Consider the following 19,316-nt stretch of genomic DNA (forward strand, 5'->3'; position numbering starts at 1 on the left):
AAGTGTGATTGAAAAAGTAGTGTTATGTTTTTAGAGTTTTTATGTGTATATGGAGCAGGTGCTTCCATGCTGGAAATCTAAGCCCACAAGTCAACATGACTCTGGCAGAGTACATCATGCATCACATTTGTTGGGACATTTTCCTTCTGCATCAGGAACATTGACTGTAAAGAATAAGAATATATTGTGAGGGTGATTAAATATTCTACGTTGAATCTTGACCTCTTGGGGGAGTTGACTATTTCCCAAAGCTACAAAGTTCTCACACGAGCTGGATAAGCTTAGGTTTGGATATGGTAGACAAAGAAAAACTGGTCCCATTAGCCGATGGTACAGGGATAAGGAGGACACAGATTTAAGATTTTGGGCAAGAGTTTCTAGGGGAATGTGAGAAAGAGGTTTACCCACAATACACGGACATAGCCGCAGAATCGGAGAATCCAGCCCGTTATACCTGAACCAAGTAACATTGGACGGATTGACATCAGTGGCATTGTATTGATGGCAGAAGTGTCATTGTTTGCTGTCGTTATTCTGTGACAGAATCTTCTGGTGTCCACACAAGCGGAATTAAACGCAGGAATCCAGAAGATGCTGTCAGTGAATCCCTGAGCCTCAGAGTTGTGCGGTTCAAGCCTGCACAGATGGAAATTAATTAGTGATGACTCAATTGCCATGAACTTTTACTTTTCACACAATTATTGCCAGTACAAAAACCCTTAAAAGGTATGCCCTGTTAAATACATATATAGAAAATAGAAGGAGGAGTAGGGCAATTCGGCCTTTCGAGCCTGCTCTGCCATTCATTATGATCATGGCTGATCATCAAATTGAATACCTTGATCCCGCCTACCCCCACATCCCTTAATCCCTTTAGCTCAAGAGCTATATCTAATTTCTTCTGAGATCCCCTTCACTCTTCTAAACTCCAATAAATATAATCCTAACCGACTTAGTCTTTCCTCATATGAGAGTCCCGTCATCCCAGGAATCAGCCTGGTAAACCTTCACTGCACTCCCTCCATAGCAAAAACAACCTTCCTCAGATAAGGGCTCCATAACTGCACAGAATACACCAGGTGTGACCTCACCAACACCCTACACAATTGCAGTGAAACATCCCTGTTCCCAGACTCAAATCCTCTCGCTATGAAGGCCTGTACCATTTGCCATATTTACTGCCTGTTGTACCTGCGCGCTTACTTTCAGCAACTGATGCACAAGGACTCCAAAGTCTAGCTGAATATCCACCTCGCTCAATCTACAGCCATTCAAATAATAATCTATTTTCCTATTTTTTGCTACCAAACCGGATAACCTTAAATTTATCCACATTATACTACATCTGCCATGCATATGCCCACTCAGCCTGTCCACATCACGCTGAAGCATCTCTGCATCCTCCTTAAAGTTCACCCTCTCACCCAACTATCTATTATGTGAAAATTTGGAGATAATACATTTAGTTCCCTCGGCCAAATCATTAATGTAAAATGTGAACAGTTGGGGTCCGAGCATGGATCCCTATGGTACCCCACCAGTCACTGCTGCCAATCAGAAAAAGACCCATTTATTCAAACTCTTTGCTTTTTGTCTGCTAACCAACTTTCATCCATGTAAAGACACAATCTGCAATCCCATGCTTTAACTTTCCATATCAATCTGCTATGTGAGATCTTGTTGAAAGCCTTCTGAAAGTCTAAATAAATCACATCCAGTGGTTCTCCCTGGTCAACTCTATTCGTTACATCTTAAAGAATTTCAGTAGATTTGTCAAGCAACTTTTTCCTTTCGTAAATCCATGCTGACTTTGTCTGGGAAGACCACTGTTTCCCAAATCATAATTATAATAATCTTTATTATTACAAGTATTAACACTGCAATAAAGTTACTGTGAAAAGCCCCTAATCGCCACATTCCGGCGCCTGTTCGGATACACAGAGAGAGAATTCAGAATGTCCAATTCACCTAACAGCACATCTTTCGGGACTTGTGGGAGGAAACCGGAGCATCCGGAGGAAACCCATGCAGTCATGGGATAACATGCAGACTCTGCACAGTGACCCAAACCAAAATCGAACCTGGGATCCTGGTGCTGCAAAGCCACAGTGCTAACCACTATGCCACTGTGCTGCCCCCATAAATGCTGTGATGAAGTCCTTGATGAAGTCCTTGAAAAAGGACTCTAGCAACTTCCCAATACCGACGTTAAACTTACAGGTCTATAGTTCCCTGTTTTCTCTAGGGGCTTTTCACAGTAACTTCATTTGAAGCCTACTTCAATAAGCATTTCATGTCCTTTTGAATAGCAGGCTTATTGTTTTTTAAGAAAATGTTTTATTCAAGACCTTTTCACATATGCAAACAAAAAAATCAGAAGAACAACAAAACAACTCAATGAGTTGTTCATTAAGTTGGTCTTGTGGGCACTGATCTGTGATAACCATAGGTTCGCGCAGGCAGTGCTGGATGCGAGGTTTAGGGGATGGTGGCAGGTGGGGATTGAGCACCTAGCCGACTTGTTTATAGGGGCAGGTTGCGGGGCTGTCCCTCTTCAAAATAAGGGACCTGGAAACCTGCGACAATGTAATGGGAAGTTCCCCCTCTCCCTCGCTTCATTATATGCCCTCCACAGCAGTGGCCCCAGGTCCGCCCCAAAGTTTCGATAACACTCTACTGAGAACACATCCGGCCCCAGGGTATTCTGGCCTGCATTGTCCCCAGACCATCAATCACTTACCTCAGCTCAATTAGGGCCCCCAGTTCCTGAAATATCCTCTCCTACACTTTGGAAAACTAACCCATCCAGGAATCGCCGCATTTCCTCCTCCCTGATTAGGAGCTCCGACTCGTAGAGCCTCCTATAAAACACCTTGAGCACTCCATTCACTCCCTCCAGGTCCATTACCACCTTGCTGTTATCACTCTTAACTCTACTGATCTCCCTCGCCACCCCCTACTTTCTCAACTGATTGGCCAACGTCCTACTCGCCTTTTCCCCGTACTCATGCACTGCCCATCTGGCCCAATGCAGCTGCCCCGCTGCTTTCCATGTAGAAACTAGCCCAAACTCCATCTGGAGCCTCTGCCTCCTTTTTTTAGAAAATATTTATGAAGGCATTTATAATTTTAACAATTTTAATCATCAGGTATCAACAAGAACAAAACAATATAACCAACACAGCAACAAACCCCAGCCAACATGGCTTACACAAACAGGACATCCCACATCCTCCCCAGCCCCCCTTTCCACTGGTTTTCCTGACCTTATTTGACTCCCATGCCCCCCTCCGGGCAAATCCCTGCTGCAATCCCCTCAAGGCGAATTTAATTTTTTCGAGTCTGAGAAACCCCGCCATGTCGCTAACCCATACCTCCGACTTTGGGGGTTTCCGAGTCCCTCCATCCAGGTAGATCTGTCTCCGGGCCACCAGGGAGACAAAGGCCAGGACATTGGCCTCTCTCACGCCCTGTGCTACCGAGTCTTCAGGGCTCCAGGGCTGTTTAGCACAGGGCTAAATCGCTGGCTTTGAAAGCAGACCAAGCAGGCCAGCAGCACGGTTCGATTCCCGTAACAACCTTCCCGAACCAGGTGCCGGAATGTGGCGGACTGGGGGCTTTCACAGTAACTTCATTTGAAGCCTACTCGTGACATAACGATTTTCATTTCATTTTCATTTTTCACCTCTGGACTTGGAACCAACTTCACTTTTAGTACTTCTGACATGACGTAAGCAAATCCCTGCCAGAAACCCTCAGCCTCGGACATGCCCAAACATATGGACATGATTCGGAGGACACTCCGCACAGCGCCCACACCTATCCTCCACCCCCTCAAAGAACCTGCCCATCCGGGCCACCGTCATGTGCGCTCTGTGGACGACCTTAAATTGTATCAGGCTGAGCCTAGCACACGATGAGGATGCATTGACATGCCTCAGGGCCTCCTCCTATAATCCGGCCTCCATCTCCCCACCCAGCTCTTCTTCCCACTTTTTCTTCACCTCCCATATCGGGGCCCCCTCCCACTCCATCAGTTCCTTGTAAATCTCTGAAACCTTCCCCTCCCTAATCCTACTCTCGACACCACCTTATCCTGGGGCGACAGATGCAGGAAGGCCAAAACCTGCCTCTTCACAAAGTCCCTCACTTGCAGATATCGGAACCCATTCCAACCTGGCAACTCAAACTCCTCCTCCATCTCCTCCAAACTTGGGAAGCCCTCATCAATAACGAAATCTCCAATCTCTCAATCCCTGCCCTATGCCCCCTCCGGAACCGCCAATCCAGCCCCCCCCCCCCCCAGAGCGAACGGGTGCAATTGCACCACCGCCCTCAGTGGCTCACTCCCCTGGGGCTTTCTCATTAGCACACTATGCGCTCGATCCACTTCCAGAGGGCGTGCAAATGCTCCCTTTCCCAGCAGCTTCTCCAGCATTTTCCCCACATGCGTGCCGGCATCTGCTCCCTCACTTCCCTCCGGCAGGCCCATGATCCTTATGTTCTGCCTGTGTGACCGGTTCTCCAGGTCCTCAACATTCTCCTGCAGCTGCTTCTGCTGATCCCGCATCAACCCCATCTCCACTTCCATCGAGGTGAGCTGTTCCTTGTGTTCCCCCGCCACCTCCTCTATCTTCTGGATCGCCTGTACCTGGGCCTCCAGCCTCGTCTCAACGTGGTCGATCACTGGCTTAATTGACTCCACCTCCCTGGCCAGGTCCTCCAGATTCTCCTTGCGTTGTTTGGTGAACTTCCCATTCAGGAAGCCCACCAGCTGCTCTGTTGCCACTGAGCCGGCAGGGCCACTCCCTGCCCCTCCGCCATCTCCACGTGTATCGCAGGCGCCGCTCCAGTTTTGCTATCTGTTCCCCTCTTTTGCGACCTCTTCTGGCCCTCAGCTCCATGCACCAGTGGGTCACTCTCTTCTACCAGCACTCCTGCACCACTTTTCCTCCTCACATCCACCTGTTAACCAGGGGAAAGGTCAGAACAAAATGCCACAAGCGGGGGGCCACCAAATATGTGACCACTCACACGATGACCGCCACCGGAAGTCCCTCTGCCTCTCCTTCAATAACCCTGCCTCTTGTGCCTCTGAATATCTCCTGTCCACCCTTAAAATCTCTTTCAACAGTCTTGCTCTCTCCTCCCGCTCCATTTTCTCCCTGCGTGCCTGAATTGATGTAAACTCCCCCTAACTATGGCCTTGAGTGACTCCCACAACATGGTTCCTTTGACCTCTCCCATGCCGTTCAGCTCCATGTAGCCCTAAATGGCAGCCCTCACCTGCCCACCCACCACCTCATTACCCAGCAACCCCACATCCAAAATCCCGCCCCCGGGCCACCCGCAAATCCACCCAATGCGGCGCATGGTCGGAAACCTCAATCGTCGAGAACTCCGAGTCGGTAGCAGGCTTATATTAACTACTACAAGTCTCTGGAATGAAGATTATCAGGCCCTGGAGATTTTTCTGCCTTCAGTCCCATTAATTTCCCAAAACTATTTCTCTACTAATACTGATTTCCTTCAGCTCTTCACTAAAACTTGTGTTTCTCAGAATTTCTGGTACATTATTCATGTCTTCCTTTGTGAAGACGGAAACAAAGTACGAATTTAGTTCTTCAGCAATTTCTTTGTTCCTTTTTATGAATTCCCCCGTTTCTGACTGAAAGGCATTGTTTTTCATACTTTTCTTCCTGGGACCTACTTTTATCAATCGGCTGACCTTCGGGATCCACGCTGGCCGATGTACATGATCCATGCTGCCCGACTTAGCGACCCATACCAGATGACCTTGACAACACTTATCGCTTACCTTTAATACGGCTGATGAGCTAGTTTGGTCCTCACGATCTCACTTGCTTTTTTCATTCAATGTTACATTTATACTGAGGCCTTCAGCTACGATTTAAATTCCCATTGCATCCTTTGAAAAAAATCAAGAGGTTTGTCCTCGAGCTCGCCATGATTGGTCTTCAAATTCCTTTGAAGATTTGAGGGTTTTAAACTTTCATTTGCCAGTACATCCCTGCAAATAACACACATGGGCTTTGCATCCTGATTTGCATTGGCATAATTAAAGCCATACCTCAAGAAATCATATTTCCATTGCTTTGTTCCCGATTTCACTTTCTTCCTAATTGTTTGTTCACCAGAGACCCTGGGGCTCTGGATACAGCTCACACCAGCACTGCTTTGTCCTGCCTTGGACACTCCTGAGAAGGTCACTCCAGCAGATTCAATTGTGAGATCCAGGCCTGTTTGTTTCTCTGGCCCTCTCGTCCTTATTACAAAATAATCCATCTTCAGTTCTTCACACAGTCCTGTTGCTTGCTTGCTGGCAGCTATAAAATGGAGGAATCTCTCCTCCATGAACTTGTGCCCAAAGCACCGATGCACAGGGCATGTGGCATCAGTGTGTCGGGTGCGTGACCTTCACTCTGTCACTGCCTCTAGTGAAAAGACTCCATCATTCATATTTCAAGGCCAGCCGCAGCCGCGTTCTTTTTTTAATTTGAAACTATATTTCCAATACCTGATTTTTCAAAGTTTATGACTTTATACTACTGAAAATTAAAACGATTTCAGTTGAACATGTGCATTCTAACATTTACACACAAACTTGTTTTAAGTATCGTCCCAGTTCTTTAGAAATTTAAAGTATAGAAAAAAGAACAATATTATTTTTAATATGACCTTAGACGTGATTAAGTAACTTGTCAAAAACATTCAATGTCAAATATTTCTTACTGGTTCCACTGCATTGCACCATTCAAACATCCAAATCATTTTCTTCTCCATACTCACCAAAAGCACTTACTTCCTGATTTTCGGAGCGTGGCGACATAAAGTGATGACTGTAGGTTTCTTCCAGTGTTGACATGTGTTCATCTATATTTCACGCTGACAAACGTGGCCTGGAGTCCCTTTCAATGTCCAGTAGCTGTATACACCCCAATCACAGACTGCTGACCACATCCCGATCAGTGCTTTGCATCGTGGGAGTGTAAGCAGATGTTGTGCCAACCGTTGGAGAGCTTGATCAAGGAGCCGCAGGTCACATACTGACGAGCTGAGCAGCGCACAGAGGATGGTCACTAGAGCTGAGCTCCAAGCTTGGGCCACCACTGTTAGCATTGTGCGCCCACGTGGATGCCTGACAGCCCCCAGCCCAACGTTCCCGCGGTGACCAACACACAGACCAGCCTGTGGCAACAGCTGTAGGGAGAGAAAAGAGCTAATGTTTTGAGTCCAGATGACCCTTTGTCAAACATAGTTATACCATCATAGTTACTTTTGTTGAGATTCAGGACCCTGGCTTCAGAATCAACTACCTCACTATCCACCTTGATAAAGTGTTCTATCATATTATGGTCACTCATCCTCGAGGATTCTCTCACAACTAGATTGCCAACTAAGCCTTTCTCATTGCACAATACCTAGTCCAAGACGGCCTGTTTCCTTGTTGGTTCCTCAACGAATTGGTTCAGAAAACCATCCGACATACACTCCAGAAATTCCTCCTTTATTGTATTGTGACTAATTTGACTCTCCCGATCTATATGCAGATTCAAGCCACCCATCATCACAGATGTTCCTTTATTACGTGCATCTTGATTTCCTGTCTAATGCCATCCCGACATTACCACTACAATTTGGTCGTCTGCATACCACCCCGACAAACGTTTTTTTTCCACTTGGTGTTTCTTAACTCGATCCATACAGATTCCACATAGTCTGTGTTAATTACTTTCCTCAATATTATATCAAATTTGAAGTCAATTTGTCTTTTAATGGCATTCTAAGTCAGAATTACTGCTGAAAAACCTCTCTGGTCTTGGGAAAACTAATTTTCTATTTGTAGAAGGTCAGTTTTCTCAATTTTACTATGAAAATTCTATATAATTTTTAAAATAATGAAAATTATTTTCATTAAAATTATGTTTCTTTCAAATTGATCCTTAATTCCATGTTTACATTCCAATCTTAATTTTACTTTTTTATAAAATTATAAAAAAGTGAATGATAAAATCTGCTTGCTTTGTTTTGGTTTGCTGTCAGGGTTATTTGTTTGCTTAGCTTGCTAAATTACATTACTATTATTTGATATCAGATTACACTAATGTTGGGAAAGGTGTAATCCACAGTACCAAGTTAATTAAATCTTTGTGAGCAGTTTTCTTTGAGGTCAATAGTGATCAGCGTGGTTGATCATAAAAATACGCATCAATATGATTATTAAAGTAAGAGGAAAGAACTTGCATTTATTTTATGATTAAACTTTGGTAGCTCAACCCTACTATGATACATTTTTTGGGTCTGTAAGATTGGACTTAACAGCCATACAAGGACCCACAGAACCCATGACCAGTGACATGAAGTTTCTTAGGTGGGCAATCAAACTCATTAGCGAGTTATCGCTGCTGAAGAAGAAGAGGATATTGCTTGGTAGAGATAAGAAACTGAGACCCCTTCTACCTATTTGGGTGGCCATAAACAATCCCATGACACTATTTATAAGAAGAACAGGGGAGTTATTTCCGCTGTTATAGTTATTTCTATATTACAACAGTGACCTCGCATCAAAAGTAGTTCATTGGCTGTAAAGTGTGTGAGATGTTCTGAGGTCATGATGGGTTGGAAATAAATGCAAGTTTTTTATCTCCTTCTGCATTTTGCCAACAACTTGTTACCTGAGGAAGAAGTTTGTAGAAATAACTTTATTGAGTATTATGTTTAATCAGCAAAATGAAATGTGAAATTGTTATACTTCTACAGACTGTACAGAGGGAATGTTAGCAGCAGAAAACATTAATGACATGACACCTGCAATATATGGTGCAACACAGTTAGACCTCTGTTTGAGTGATCGTGTGCTGAAAGACAATGTCCTCCAACTGGGATCTCTTGCCTTTAATCTTACTCAGCTGGAAGTTCTGAAAAAAAGACTATTGCAGGTAACAAGCATGATGTTATATTTTCACAGAGAAGTTGGCATATCATTATGACAAATCAAACGTAATAAATTCTTACATACAAAAACATTGATTTTAAAACATTAAGAATAAGAATTGAAAAGTTCTTTCCAAATATTTGAATTGAATAATTTTAAGTCTAGAATCGTCCCCCCCCCCCCCCCCCCCCCCCCCGAAGGAGGACTTGGGTAAAAAGACCGACAGGCATTGAAATAAAAACAGCTAATGTGGCAAAACATTAATTTTTACTGCCTGTTCCCAGCCCGTCAATGACAGAGGGAGATTTTCCAACCTCGACAAACCGGCCTTCACCCTCCCCAACAAACTAGTGAAATTAAGCTTCCAAAGCCCTGCCTAATCCTGGGCCACCTGCACCCGCAAATACTTCAAATGGGTTGCCGCTAAGCGGAATAGCAGACCTCCCCTCTCTCTTCCCCCCCCCCCCCCCCACTCCCAGCAGGGAGACTATAAAATGCTTGCTTTTTCCTAGATTCAATTTAAACCCCGGCCATGTCCTGAATCGCCTCTTTCATCTCCTGCTCCCCCACCAGCTGCTCCAACCTTGCCCTATCCTCCTCTGCCAGCCTCAGATACTCCAGCCCGTCCAGAAATTCCCTCATCCCCTGCTCCTCCTCCAGTGGTTTTGACCTATAAAGGTCCCTATAAAATTCCTCAAATACTTTATTAATCCACTCCAGAGCCACCACTAACTTCTCCGTCCTATCCCGGCGTACCTGAACTATCTCCCTTCCGAACTCCTCCCTCCGAAGCATATGCCCTACCATCTCCCTATACTAGTAGATCGTTCCCCTCGCTCCGGGTCCCCTGGATACCTCCTATCCACCTCCAAAATCTCTTCTATCAGTCTTTGGCATTTCTCCCTATCCTCCTAATCCACCTTAGCCTTGAATGAGATCACATCCCACCTCATGACTGCCTTCAGAGCCTCCCAGACCACCATCTGCAAGACCTCCCCCGTGCAATTAAACCCCACATATTCCTCGATCACCGTCCCGATATTGTCACAGAAACTCCGGACAGCTAACACCCCATGTCCATTCTCCCACCGACCTCTGGGCCGTCCCCTTCTCCAAAATTAAATCCATCCAATACAGACCATGAACCAAAATCACGATTGCTGAGTACTCCGATCTCGTATCACCAGCCAATTGCGCCTTTCCCACTGGTGTAAGAACCTCCACGGGTCCACTCTTCCCATCTCCCTCATGAGCCCAGGCCAACGCATTCGCCCCTCCCTCACCCTACTGGGCCAGTGAGCATGGTTGAGATCTGTCCACCTTCGGCTCCACACCATGTTCCAATCCCCCCCCTACTATCAGCTCATGGGTATCCAGATCTGGGATGGCACCCTGCACCCTCTTCACAAACACCGCATCACCCCAGTTGGGACACATATGCTCGCCACCCCAGCGTCCCCATCACTATCATGTACCTGCCCACCTTCTCCATCTGAAACCTCACCTCTTGCCCATCAATACTGCCAACCCCTCGAGCCTATCGAACCCTGAGTGAAACACCAACCCTTCCTCAGCATCACCACATCAGCCTTTAAGCTCTTCAAGTGTGTAAAAACTGTCCATTCTTCACCGGTCCCCCTAGCCCCCTCACATTCCACCTCACTATTCTGACCGGGGGGCTCTCCCCCCCCCCCCCTTTTCAAGCAATCAAAAACCCAAATGTTCTCCCCATCAAATTCAAAATGAAAGACAACAAAAAAGAGATAAAGACAAGGCACAATCCCCATCCCCTCAGCCCGGGTCCCAATTCCAGTCCCATCTCTCAATTCATAGAATCATAGCATTTACAGTGCATTAGGGATTTCAGTCCCAGTCCTTCAGCCTTCACGAAAGCCTCTATGCCTCCACCGTCTCAAAGTAGAAATCCCCCGAGTTTGCATCACCTTCAACTACGCCAGGTAGACCACTCCAAACCTCATGCCATTGCTGTTCAGTGACGCCTTCTCCCGTCTGAAGGCGCCCACCTTCTTGCCAGTTCCATCGCCAAATCTTGGTATATTCGAATACCAACGCCTTCCCACTTCACCTCTCGCCTTTGCTTCACCCAACTTAGCACCTTCTCCTCAACATAAAACTTATGGAAGCAAATTACAACGGCACTTGATGGCTCATTTGCTATTTGCTTTGGCCTGAGCGATCGATGCGCCCTGTCCAGCTTACATTAGGAGGGTTCTTCCCTCTCTCCTATCAGCTCTGCGAGCAACTTCGCAAAGTACTCAGTCGTCTTCGGGCCCTACACTCCCTTTGGCAGGCCCACATCTGTGGATTTTGTCATCTTGACCTATTCTCCAGGTCCTTGACCTTGGCTCTGAGCCCTTTGTTAGCCTCCGCCCACCCTCCACAGCTCCTCAACCATCGAGGTGAACTGGCCATTGTGCTGCAACAGAGTCTCCCGCACCCCCTTCAGCTTCTCGCCCGGCTCCCTTACCTCGGCCGATGTCTTTCACACTGCCTCCTTCACCGGGGCAATTGCCTCCTCCATCCACTCCTTCATTGCAGCCATCGTATGCTTCTGCAGCACTGCCATGTGCCTGGTGAACTGCCTCTCAAATTCTCCGGCCATCACCTTGGTCAAAGTTGTCACTGTGAGGAGAGCGGGCCCACCCAGCGATCCAGCCTCCGCCATCTTTCCTCCTGCTGGGCTCACCCGTTCACTTGAGGTCGGACTTTCGCTCGCCCCCCTTCTTTCCAATCCTCCTTTTCTGGGACTTCGACATCTCCCACCTTCCTTGCACCTTCCTGCGCCAGCTCATTCTAAAGCTGCTCCTGAAACCGGGCATTAAAGTCCCAAAACTAAAGCCTCGAGCAGGAGCCACCAAATGTGCGACCTCCACCTACACGCTGTCACCAGAAATCCATGCAGTAGTGTTAAGGGGTAATTGGAAGATATTCTTTTTGGGTGTGAAATTAAAAAGTTTATTATTATTTTCATAATAAAGTTCTGTTTTAGAAATACCAAAGCCCTATTTGTTCATGCAATCACTCCGAGAGCAAATCATTCTTTCCGCACAGCCTTACAAATAAACTAAAATATTGGGGTTTTGGTCCAGTATCCTAGCCACTGTTGGGTTCTGGTTTGGGATTGTAATAATAGGAATAGAATAGGGTAAGAGCTGTCCGCTCTAGCTGGCCAATTGGAGAGATAAGTGGAGGATGGTGTGGCCAGCCATGTCAAAAACTGCAAACAGGATGAAGAACCATAGTTCACTACTGTCGTATTCACATATGATGTCATTTGTGACTTTGGTAAGAGCAGTTTGTCTTGTGACGGGCAGAAACGTGGGGTGTTTATCAATGACTATTCTGCTTAAATATTTACTTTCTTCAGATTGCCTCCAAAACTCAGCTCTCTGTTGCTACCTATTGCATTGTACATCATTTTCTCTACCCTCAGTGTCCATGTAGTCAGCTTCATGGTATTCTGTGTTCCCTCCGTGGTCCCTTTTAAAAAAATTTTGTACGACTCCTCAGTGATGTTTTCTGGGATCTTGCGGTAAGCCTAAGGGTATCCAGTTCTCCCTTTCCAGTTCCTCTGTTAGCCTGAAAGCTGTTGCCACCAGCAACAATTTCCTATCTAACATTAAAACCTATACAAATTAAACTTCCCTCCAGTTTAACATCAGTCTCAACTTCATCTTACTACTTGTCTGTTGCCTCAGGCTTAGCCTAGAAGTGCAGAACCATGGCATTCTGCTCAGGCTTGTGCTTTGCGTCCTCCCAATACATCAATCTGCCATTTTGTTTCAAAATGTCTGCAAATTACCTGCCTGCATCCTTATTTCTTCACTTCGCCTCATAACATGTTTTCATCACTAGGCTGAAGGCGTTCTCTACTTTTCTTATTAGAATCCCAGCTTCTACTATTTATAAATTGCAAATCATCCAGATTAAGGTTCATAACCCAATTACCCCACTCCATGAACATATCTTTATATTAAATAAATTATTTTGTACTTTTGCATTCTGTCTCTTTTATCCCCCTCTTGTTTCCCTTCTTGTATTTAACTTTCTGTATATGATTTTATATTGAATTATATATTCTAATTTACATTTCCTGGTTCAGCTGTGTATCTCTGTAAAGATTTTTCAATCTGATTGGTTGAAGAGCTACGCAGTTGCTTGTCCTGTTCACACAGGTCCCAGATCTCTTGTCGAGGTCACAGTGATGAGATGACTCTCAAATGATCTAAGTTGCTCTTGATAAAGCTCCGAGCATTCTGTAGGCAGCTGTAAGCTTAAAGAATAGTCTGTGCATTCAGGGTGTCGCAGGATCCGGGAATCCAGGAGGAGAAAGCGGCAGATGTTCTGGCCTTTGCTTCCCTGGTAGCCCGGAGGCAGATATTGCTAGCATGGAGGGACTCAAAGCCCCTGGAATCGGAGATCTGGCTATCGGACATGGCTGGCTTCCTCTGCCTGGAGAAAATTAAGTTTGCCATGCGAGCGTCTCTGTTAGGGTTCGCCCGGAGGTGGCAACCATTCGTCGACTTCTTTGCAGAGAATTAACCGTCAGCAGAAGGGGGGGGGGGGGTTAGGCTAGCGTAGATTAGGGGGGTTAATAATGGTGGGACCTGTGGGAGAGGGAGCTGGTATTTGCACTATGTTAATATTTTCCTGGTTATGTACATTGGCATTGTAACAGCAACAAAATAAACAAAGAAATACCTCAATAAAATGTTTATTAAAAAAAAAAGTGTGTGCCAATTGTTTGCTGTTGATTGCAAAATTTGGCTATGTGATACATATTGCCTGTGACAGCTTTTTGAAACCAAGTGTTGTAAAGATTGAAGACATATAGGACTTGATTTTTAAATTGGGATTTTGAGCCCGATGCCTGATAATTTCTGGATCCTGATCCTGTGTGTTATATTCTAAAATGACATAATGAAAGTAAGCGCCTAAATTGGAGGTGATCTCAATGCCCGACTGGTGACGCTTAATGTCTTCAGGCGGCAGAGCTGCGACAGAACACGAACAGCAAAGGCATTCAGGCATAGATGCAGTCTGTCTTTGTCTTGGAGAAGAGAGTAGGCCATACCTCAGAGGGGCAACAGGTTCACTGAGAGCAAAATTGGCCGAACAGCCAAATAGAAGGTTAAGCACATGATCTGGTGTAAGATGTCCCATCTCTTAAAATGTTGATATTCTAAAATGCTTAACTACTGCCTGCTTTGAGCCTAACATGCAGCAGACACTTTGGGTTTGGTGATTTGCACTCGGAAAATTATCTCCCTGGCCTATTACCAAGTTCCTCAAGGTGTTTAATGGGCCGTAAATTGGAAGTGAGAAGATTCCCTGTTCCCCACTCCTCTTTCCCACCGGATCTTGCTTCAGGTTCTGGAGGCGATGGGATCACTGTCTCCCTCCGGAACACAATTTTTAAATCAAACTCGTACCAATTCTTGACCTCACTGGCAATTGAAAATCCAGCCGTGAGCATTTACAACACAGTAATTGGCCATTTGTCCAACAGGCCAATGCCAGTTATTATTCTCCATGTGCGCCTCTTCTCAACCTCCTTCATTGAACCACATCAGGATAACATTGTGCTCCTTTCTCATGTGTTTGTCCCATATCTTCCGGTCTCTAGATGGTTGGAGACCACATGCATCCCAGAAGATGTGCTTGGGATACCCATGGAAGACACAACGGATGGACTTTGTGGGAATTGTCTAGGAAGTTTCAACTTCCTTTGGGCAACTCCTCAGCTTCCTGGCACCTTCCAAATAAGTGTCCAACTCTGAATTAGAGCCAGAGACTTTGGAGCATTCTGATTCATTTACCTGGATGTTTACACATGAAATTTTGACAAAAAATGAATACGTCTAACTGCTGTGTAACTATACAAGTAACACTCCTCTGACCTGCCCCCACCCACTGACCCTCCGACTCACCTATTCCTCCGACTCCTCCCATGACCTTCCAACATTGCGTTCTCCGCCAGGCCGTCTGACTCCCTCTCTCCAATTCCCTGTGACAACCCATTCTCATCCAACCTCACCACACTACCCATTTGCAACCTACCACTGATACCCTATCCAGCTAGCATACTACTTTTCCTCTCCATCCTACCACCTTCCGCCCTCCCCATCTGTTGCCCTACCTACCCTGCTACTCTGCCACCCTACAGACTCTGCTACGCTACCCAGCTGGCACCCTACTACACCTTACCCACTTGCCTCATTCATGCTCATTCACTAATGCACTGAGCTATTTAAATGTCCTAAAGCTTTTCAGTGTACCAGTAAATTAAGACTTACCAGAATGCCACAGCCAGTGCTGTAGAAATGGAGAATGGTTTGGCTTTCCCCAACGATCCTGCACTACAAAGGAGTATTCCCAGAATGGGCACTGTTTTTAAAGAGGCCTGGTTCAGAGGTCTGGATCAAATGCAGAGCTCTGTTGGTAGTAAGAAAATAGGAGTGGAGTGGCAATCTGACGGTGATTATTAATCCTTGGAAAATTTGGCGCCTTATCCAGCTTCCTCTTAAATATATTGATGCGAGCTTACTCATCTACTCCTTGTGGTAACTAATTCTGCTTCTAACCACTCCCAGCATATTGAAGTTAATTTGACAAAGTATATACCGTTGGATTGTAAAGAACAGTTGTTGGGTCAATCTGATACCAGATATTCTAAATACAGGAAAATACATAATTTTTATTCTGGAAATTTGTCTCATTAATTTACTCTGTTTTCCTATTTTTGATTTTCTGAAACAGATTTATCCCAATGGGCTACCAGAAAATCAGATTCAGCTGCTGGGGAACATATCCACTGTGTTTACGGTGATAGAAGTCAACAACTGGAATATCACTGAAGTTGAGACACTTTCTGCATTGGTGATGCAAAAGCTGGAAAACACCGTGGTACTTAAACCAGAAGAATATAAAAATATTAATGCTGAGCTAAATTACAAACTTTTTTCCAAAGAAAATGTCAAAGGTTTTGGGTGCAGATTTAGTACAACTTAGACAAAGAATGAGCAATTTGGGACAGCATTTGTTTCTACTGGCATTCCATCAATTATAACTGCTTAATTCTGAAAGATGGAGTAAGAGCCCTTCTTTCTGTCACAACATCAGTTTGGAGATGATTCTGGGGGATGTTAGGTTCCCTTGGAAGTTCCATAAGTTTCATTGATGTAGTGGTTGTGATATCAGAGTTTATTATTGTCATGTTTTTAATATAATAATCTTTATTCGTGTCACAAGTAGGCTTACATTAACTGTAATGAAGTTACTGTGAAAATCCCCTAGTCGCCACATTCCAGCGCCTGTTCAGGTACACAGAGGGAGAATGCAGAATGTCCAAATCACCTAACAAGCACGCCTTTCAGGACTTGTGGGAGGAAACCGGAGCACCTGGAGGAAACCCATGCAGAGATGGGGAGAATGTGCAGACTCCGCACAGACAATGACCCAAGCCGGGAATTAAACCTGGGACCCTGGATCTATGAAACCACAGTGCTAACCACTGTGCTACTGTGACGCCCCTTGAAATACAAAGTTTGCTAAATCAATGTTAACAACAAAAATAAGAGACTGTAAGCCACTAAGGCGATAAATTCTGGCCCAGCCAGTGACTCCCATAAAATGAGTATAAAAAAACCTCTATTTACAAACTCTTCAGAATCCCATGGTGCAGCCAGTATTACATAAAAAGCAGAGATTTACAATTTTGCCCGAGAGGGTAGTTGATGTGAGGATTGGGATGGCTTTAATAATCAACTAAGAAAGAGAACATAGAATGAGATAAAGTCAACAAGATATATAAAAAGCAGATTGAAAGAGGGTTGGAGTTCACAGGTAAGGAAGCTTGATGCAGTAATGTAGGGCTTTGGTGAGAACACATTTTGAGGACTTTGTACACTTTTTGTCTCCTTCCCTAAGGTAGGATATATTTGCCCTAATATCAAGTTTCAATTTGTTGATTCCTGGCATAAGGAGTGATGGAACAGGTCTAGATTCTCTAAGGTTTAGAAGAATGAGAAGTGAACCCGTTGAAATGCCTCAAATTCCTGGGGGTGGGGTTTGATAGGATTAAAGCTGAGAGACCGTTACCTCTCATTAGACTAGAACTAGGGGGTGTATTTGCACCATAAGGCGTCAGCCATTTCGGACTGAGGTAAGGATTAACCTCTTCACTTAGAGGGTTGGGAATCTTTGGCATTCTCTACCTTGGAGAGCTGTGAATGCTCAGTTATTGAGTTTTCTTTCAAGGCAAATGGAAATAAACACCCAACAGATGTAAGGATAGGACAGGAAAGTGGAGCTGATTTGAAAGTTTAGCCATGATCTTACCAAATGGGAGTGCAGTCTCAAAGAATCGTATGGCCTAATCTTGCTAATTCGTGTGTATCTTTCATCTCTGGACCTGGACTTGAAGCCAGTCCAAATTGACTGATCAGAGCTAATTTCTTTGACAATGTGTGGGTTTTAAATAAGTTAAGGTAGATCTTGACTTTGTACAATCATGTAAAACTGATGACAGCAAATCAACATCATTGCTTCAAGTTTCTTCCCATTTTTATTTTGATTGAAGTCAATACAATTTCAGGAATATATTTAAATATTATTCGACATACATTTGAGAAAAGTAAGCAATCAAAAAAAAATCTACATATGTTCTTTGTAAAAATTGACTTGTGAATTTTTCTTTAAATTTTTTTCATTAGGTGAAATCCATCATTGAAAGATATCTGCAATTACATGGAATTCTAAATGCAGTATCTTTGAAAGCTATTGGTGGGGCAAATATGTGTCTTATGAATGAAAGTCAATTGGTGGAAATTTCAAACTTAGAGTAAGTGTTTTGTCTTTATTTTACTAGTTTCTGGATGACACTACTTGCATTTATGTTGCAGCTTTTAATGTCGAAGATCTTCAAGGCACTTAGACCATAAGACATAGGTGCAGAATTAGGCCACTCGGTCCATCGAATCTGCTCCGCCAATCATGGCTGATATTTTCTCATCCCCATTCTCCTGCCTTCTCCCCATAACCCGATTCCCTTATTAATCAAACCCTTTCCTCTCCCTCTTCCTCTCCCCCTTCTTCTCTCCCCCTTTCCTCTCTCCTCCTTCCTCTTCCCACCTCCTCTCTTCCCCCCTCCTCTTCCCCCCTCCTCTTCCCCCCTCCTCCCCCTCCTCTTCCCTCCTCCTCTTCTTCCCCTCCTCTTCCCCTCCTCCTCTTCCCCTCCTCCTCTTCCCCCTCCTCTACCCCCTCCTCTTCCTCCCCTCCTCTTCCCCCCTCTTCCCCTCCTCCTCTTCCCCCTCCTCTACCCCCTCCTCTTCCTCCCCTCCTCTTCCCCCCCTCTTCCCTCCCTCCTCTTCCCCCCCTCTTCCCTCCCTCCTCTTCCCCCTCCTCTTCCCCCCTTCCTCTTCCCCCCCTTCCCCTTCCCCTTCCCCCTTCCTCTTCCCCCTTCCTCTTCTCCCCTCCTCTTCTCCCCTCCTCTCCCCCTCCTCTTCCCACCTCTCCTCTTCCCCCCTCCTCGCCCTCCTCTTCCCCCCCACTTCCCCCCTCCTCTTCCCCCCCATCTCTTCCACCCACCATCTCTGTCCCCCCTCCTCTTCCCCCCTCCTCTTCCCCCCTCCTCTTCCCCCCTCCTCCCCTTTCCCCCCTCCTCTCCCCTTTCCCCCCTCCCCCCCCCCCCCCACCTCCTCCCATAAAACCAAACACTTCACAGTTGGGTTTCAAACCAGGCCGAAGTTTGAAGGAATTAGGGAAGTGATTAATGACCAGATGAAGAAAATAGGTTTTCAGAAAGCTGCTTAAAGTTGGAAGAGATTTGGTAAAGTGGAGTGGTTCAGGGAGAGAACTTCAGATTATGGGGCGAAGAAGGTTCAAAATATTGTGACTGATTGTGAAGCAAAGTGAAAGGAAGGATTGTACAATTGATCTGAATCAGAAGAATGGAAAATAAGATTTTCACAGTAACTTCATTGCAGTGTTCATGTAAGCCTACTTGTGACACTAATAAAGATTATTATTATTACTATAGGATGTAGGCCGAGAAGTGATTTCCGACTGGGACGATCGTGAAGGACTTTGTAGATGAGGATGAGTGTGGGAGTCAGCGTTTGAGAAGGTTTCAGTGCAACAAAGTATGAGTGCTAATTTGGGAACTTAGTGCAGATAGAAATACAGTTCAGAGAGAGAAGGAGGTCCTACATTTTATATATTTTCTTCAGCCCCCAGAAGCTGTTAAATATTCAAGGTTTTAATTAGGTGAGCAAGTAGGTGTGCTCATACAAGGAACACAGAAAGGTAGTATGCAGGTGCAGCAAGCAATTAGGAAGGC

The 19,316-nt window shown here is 45.2% G+C and overlaps 1 protein-coding gene across 1 annotated transcript in view; it reads left to right on the forward strand.

Moving 5' to 3' along the window:
* LOC119978154 overlaps positions 1-19,316 on the forward strand; it is a 512,568-nt gene that overhangs the window by 148 nt on the left and 493,104 nt on the right. Inside the window, exons 2-4 of the mRNA XM_038819593.1 lie at positions 8,782-8,960; positions 15,737-15,883; positions 17,692-17,819. Coding sequence (XP_038675521.1) covers positions 8,782-8,960; positions 15,737-15,883; positions 17,692-17,819 — 454 coding nt within the window. The remainder of the gene's footprint in view (positions 1-8,781; positions 8,961-15,736; positions 15,884-17,691; positions 17,820-19,316) is intronic.

This window comes from Scyliorhinus canicula, chromosome 15 (genome assembly GCF_902713615.1).
Source record: "Scyliorhinus canicula chromosome 15, sScyCan1.1, whole genome shotgun sequence".
In the NCBI taxonomy this organism is placed as follows: Eukaryota; Metazoa; Chordata; class Chondrichthyes; order Carcharhiniformes; family Scyliorhinidae; genus Scyliorhinus; species Scyliorhinus canicula.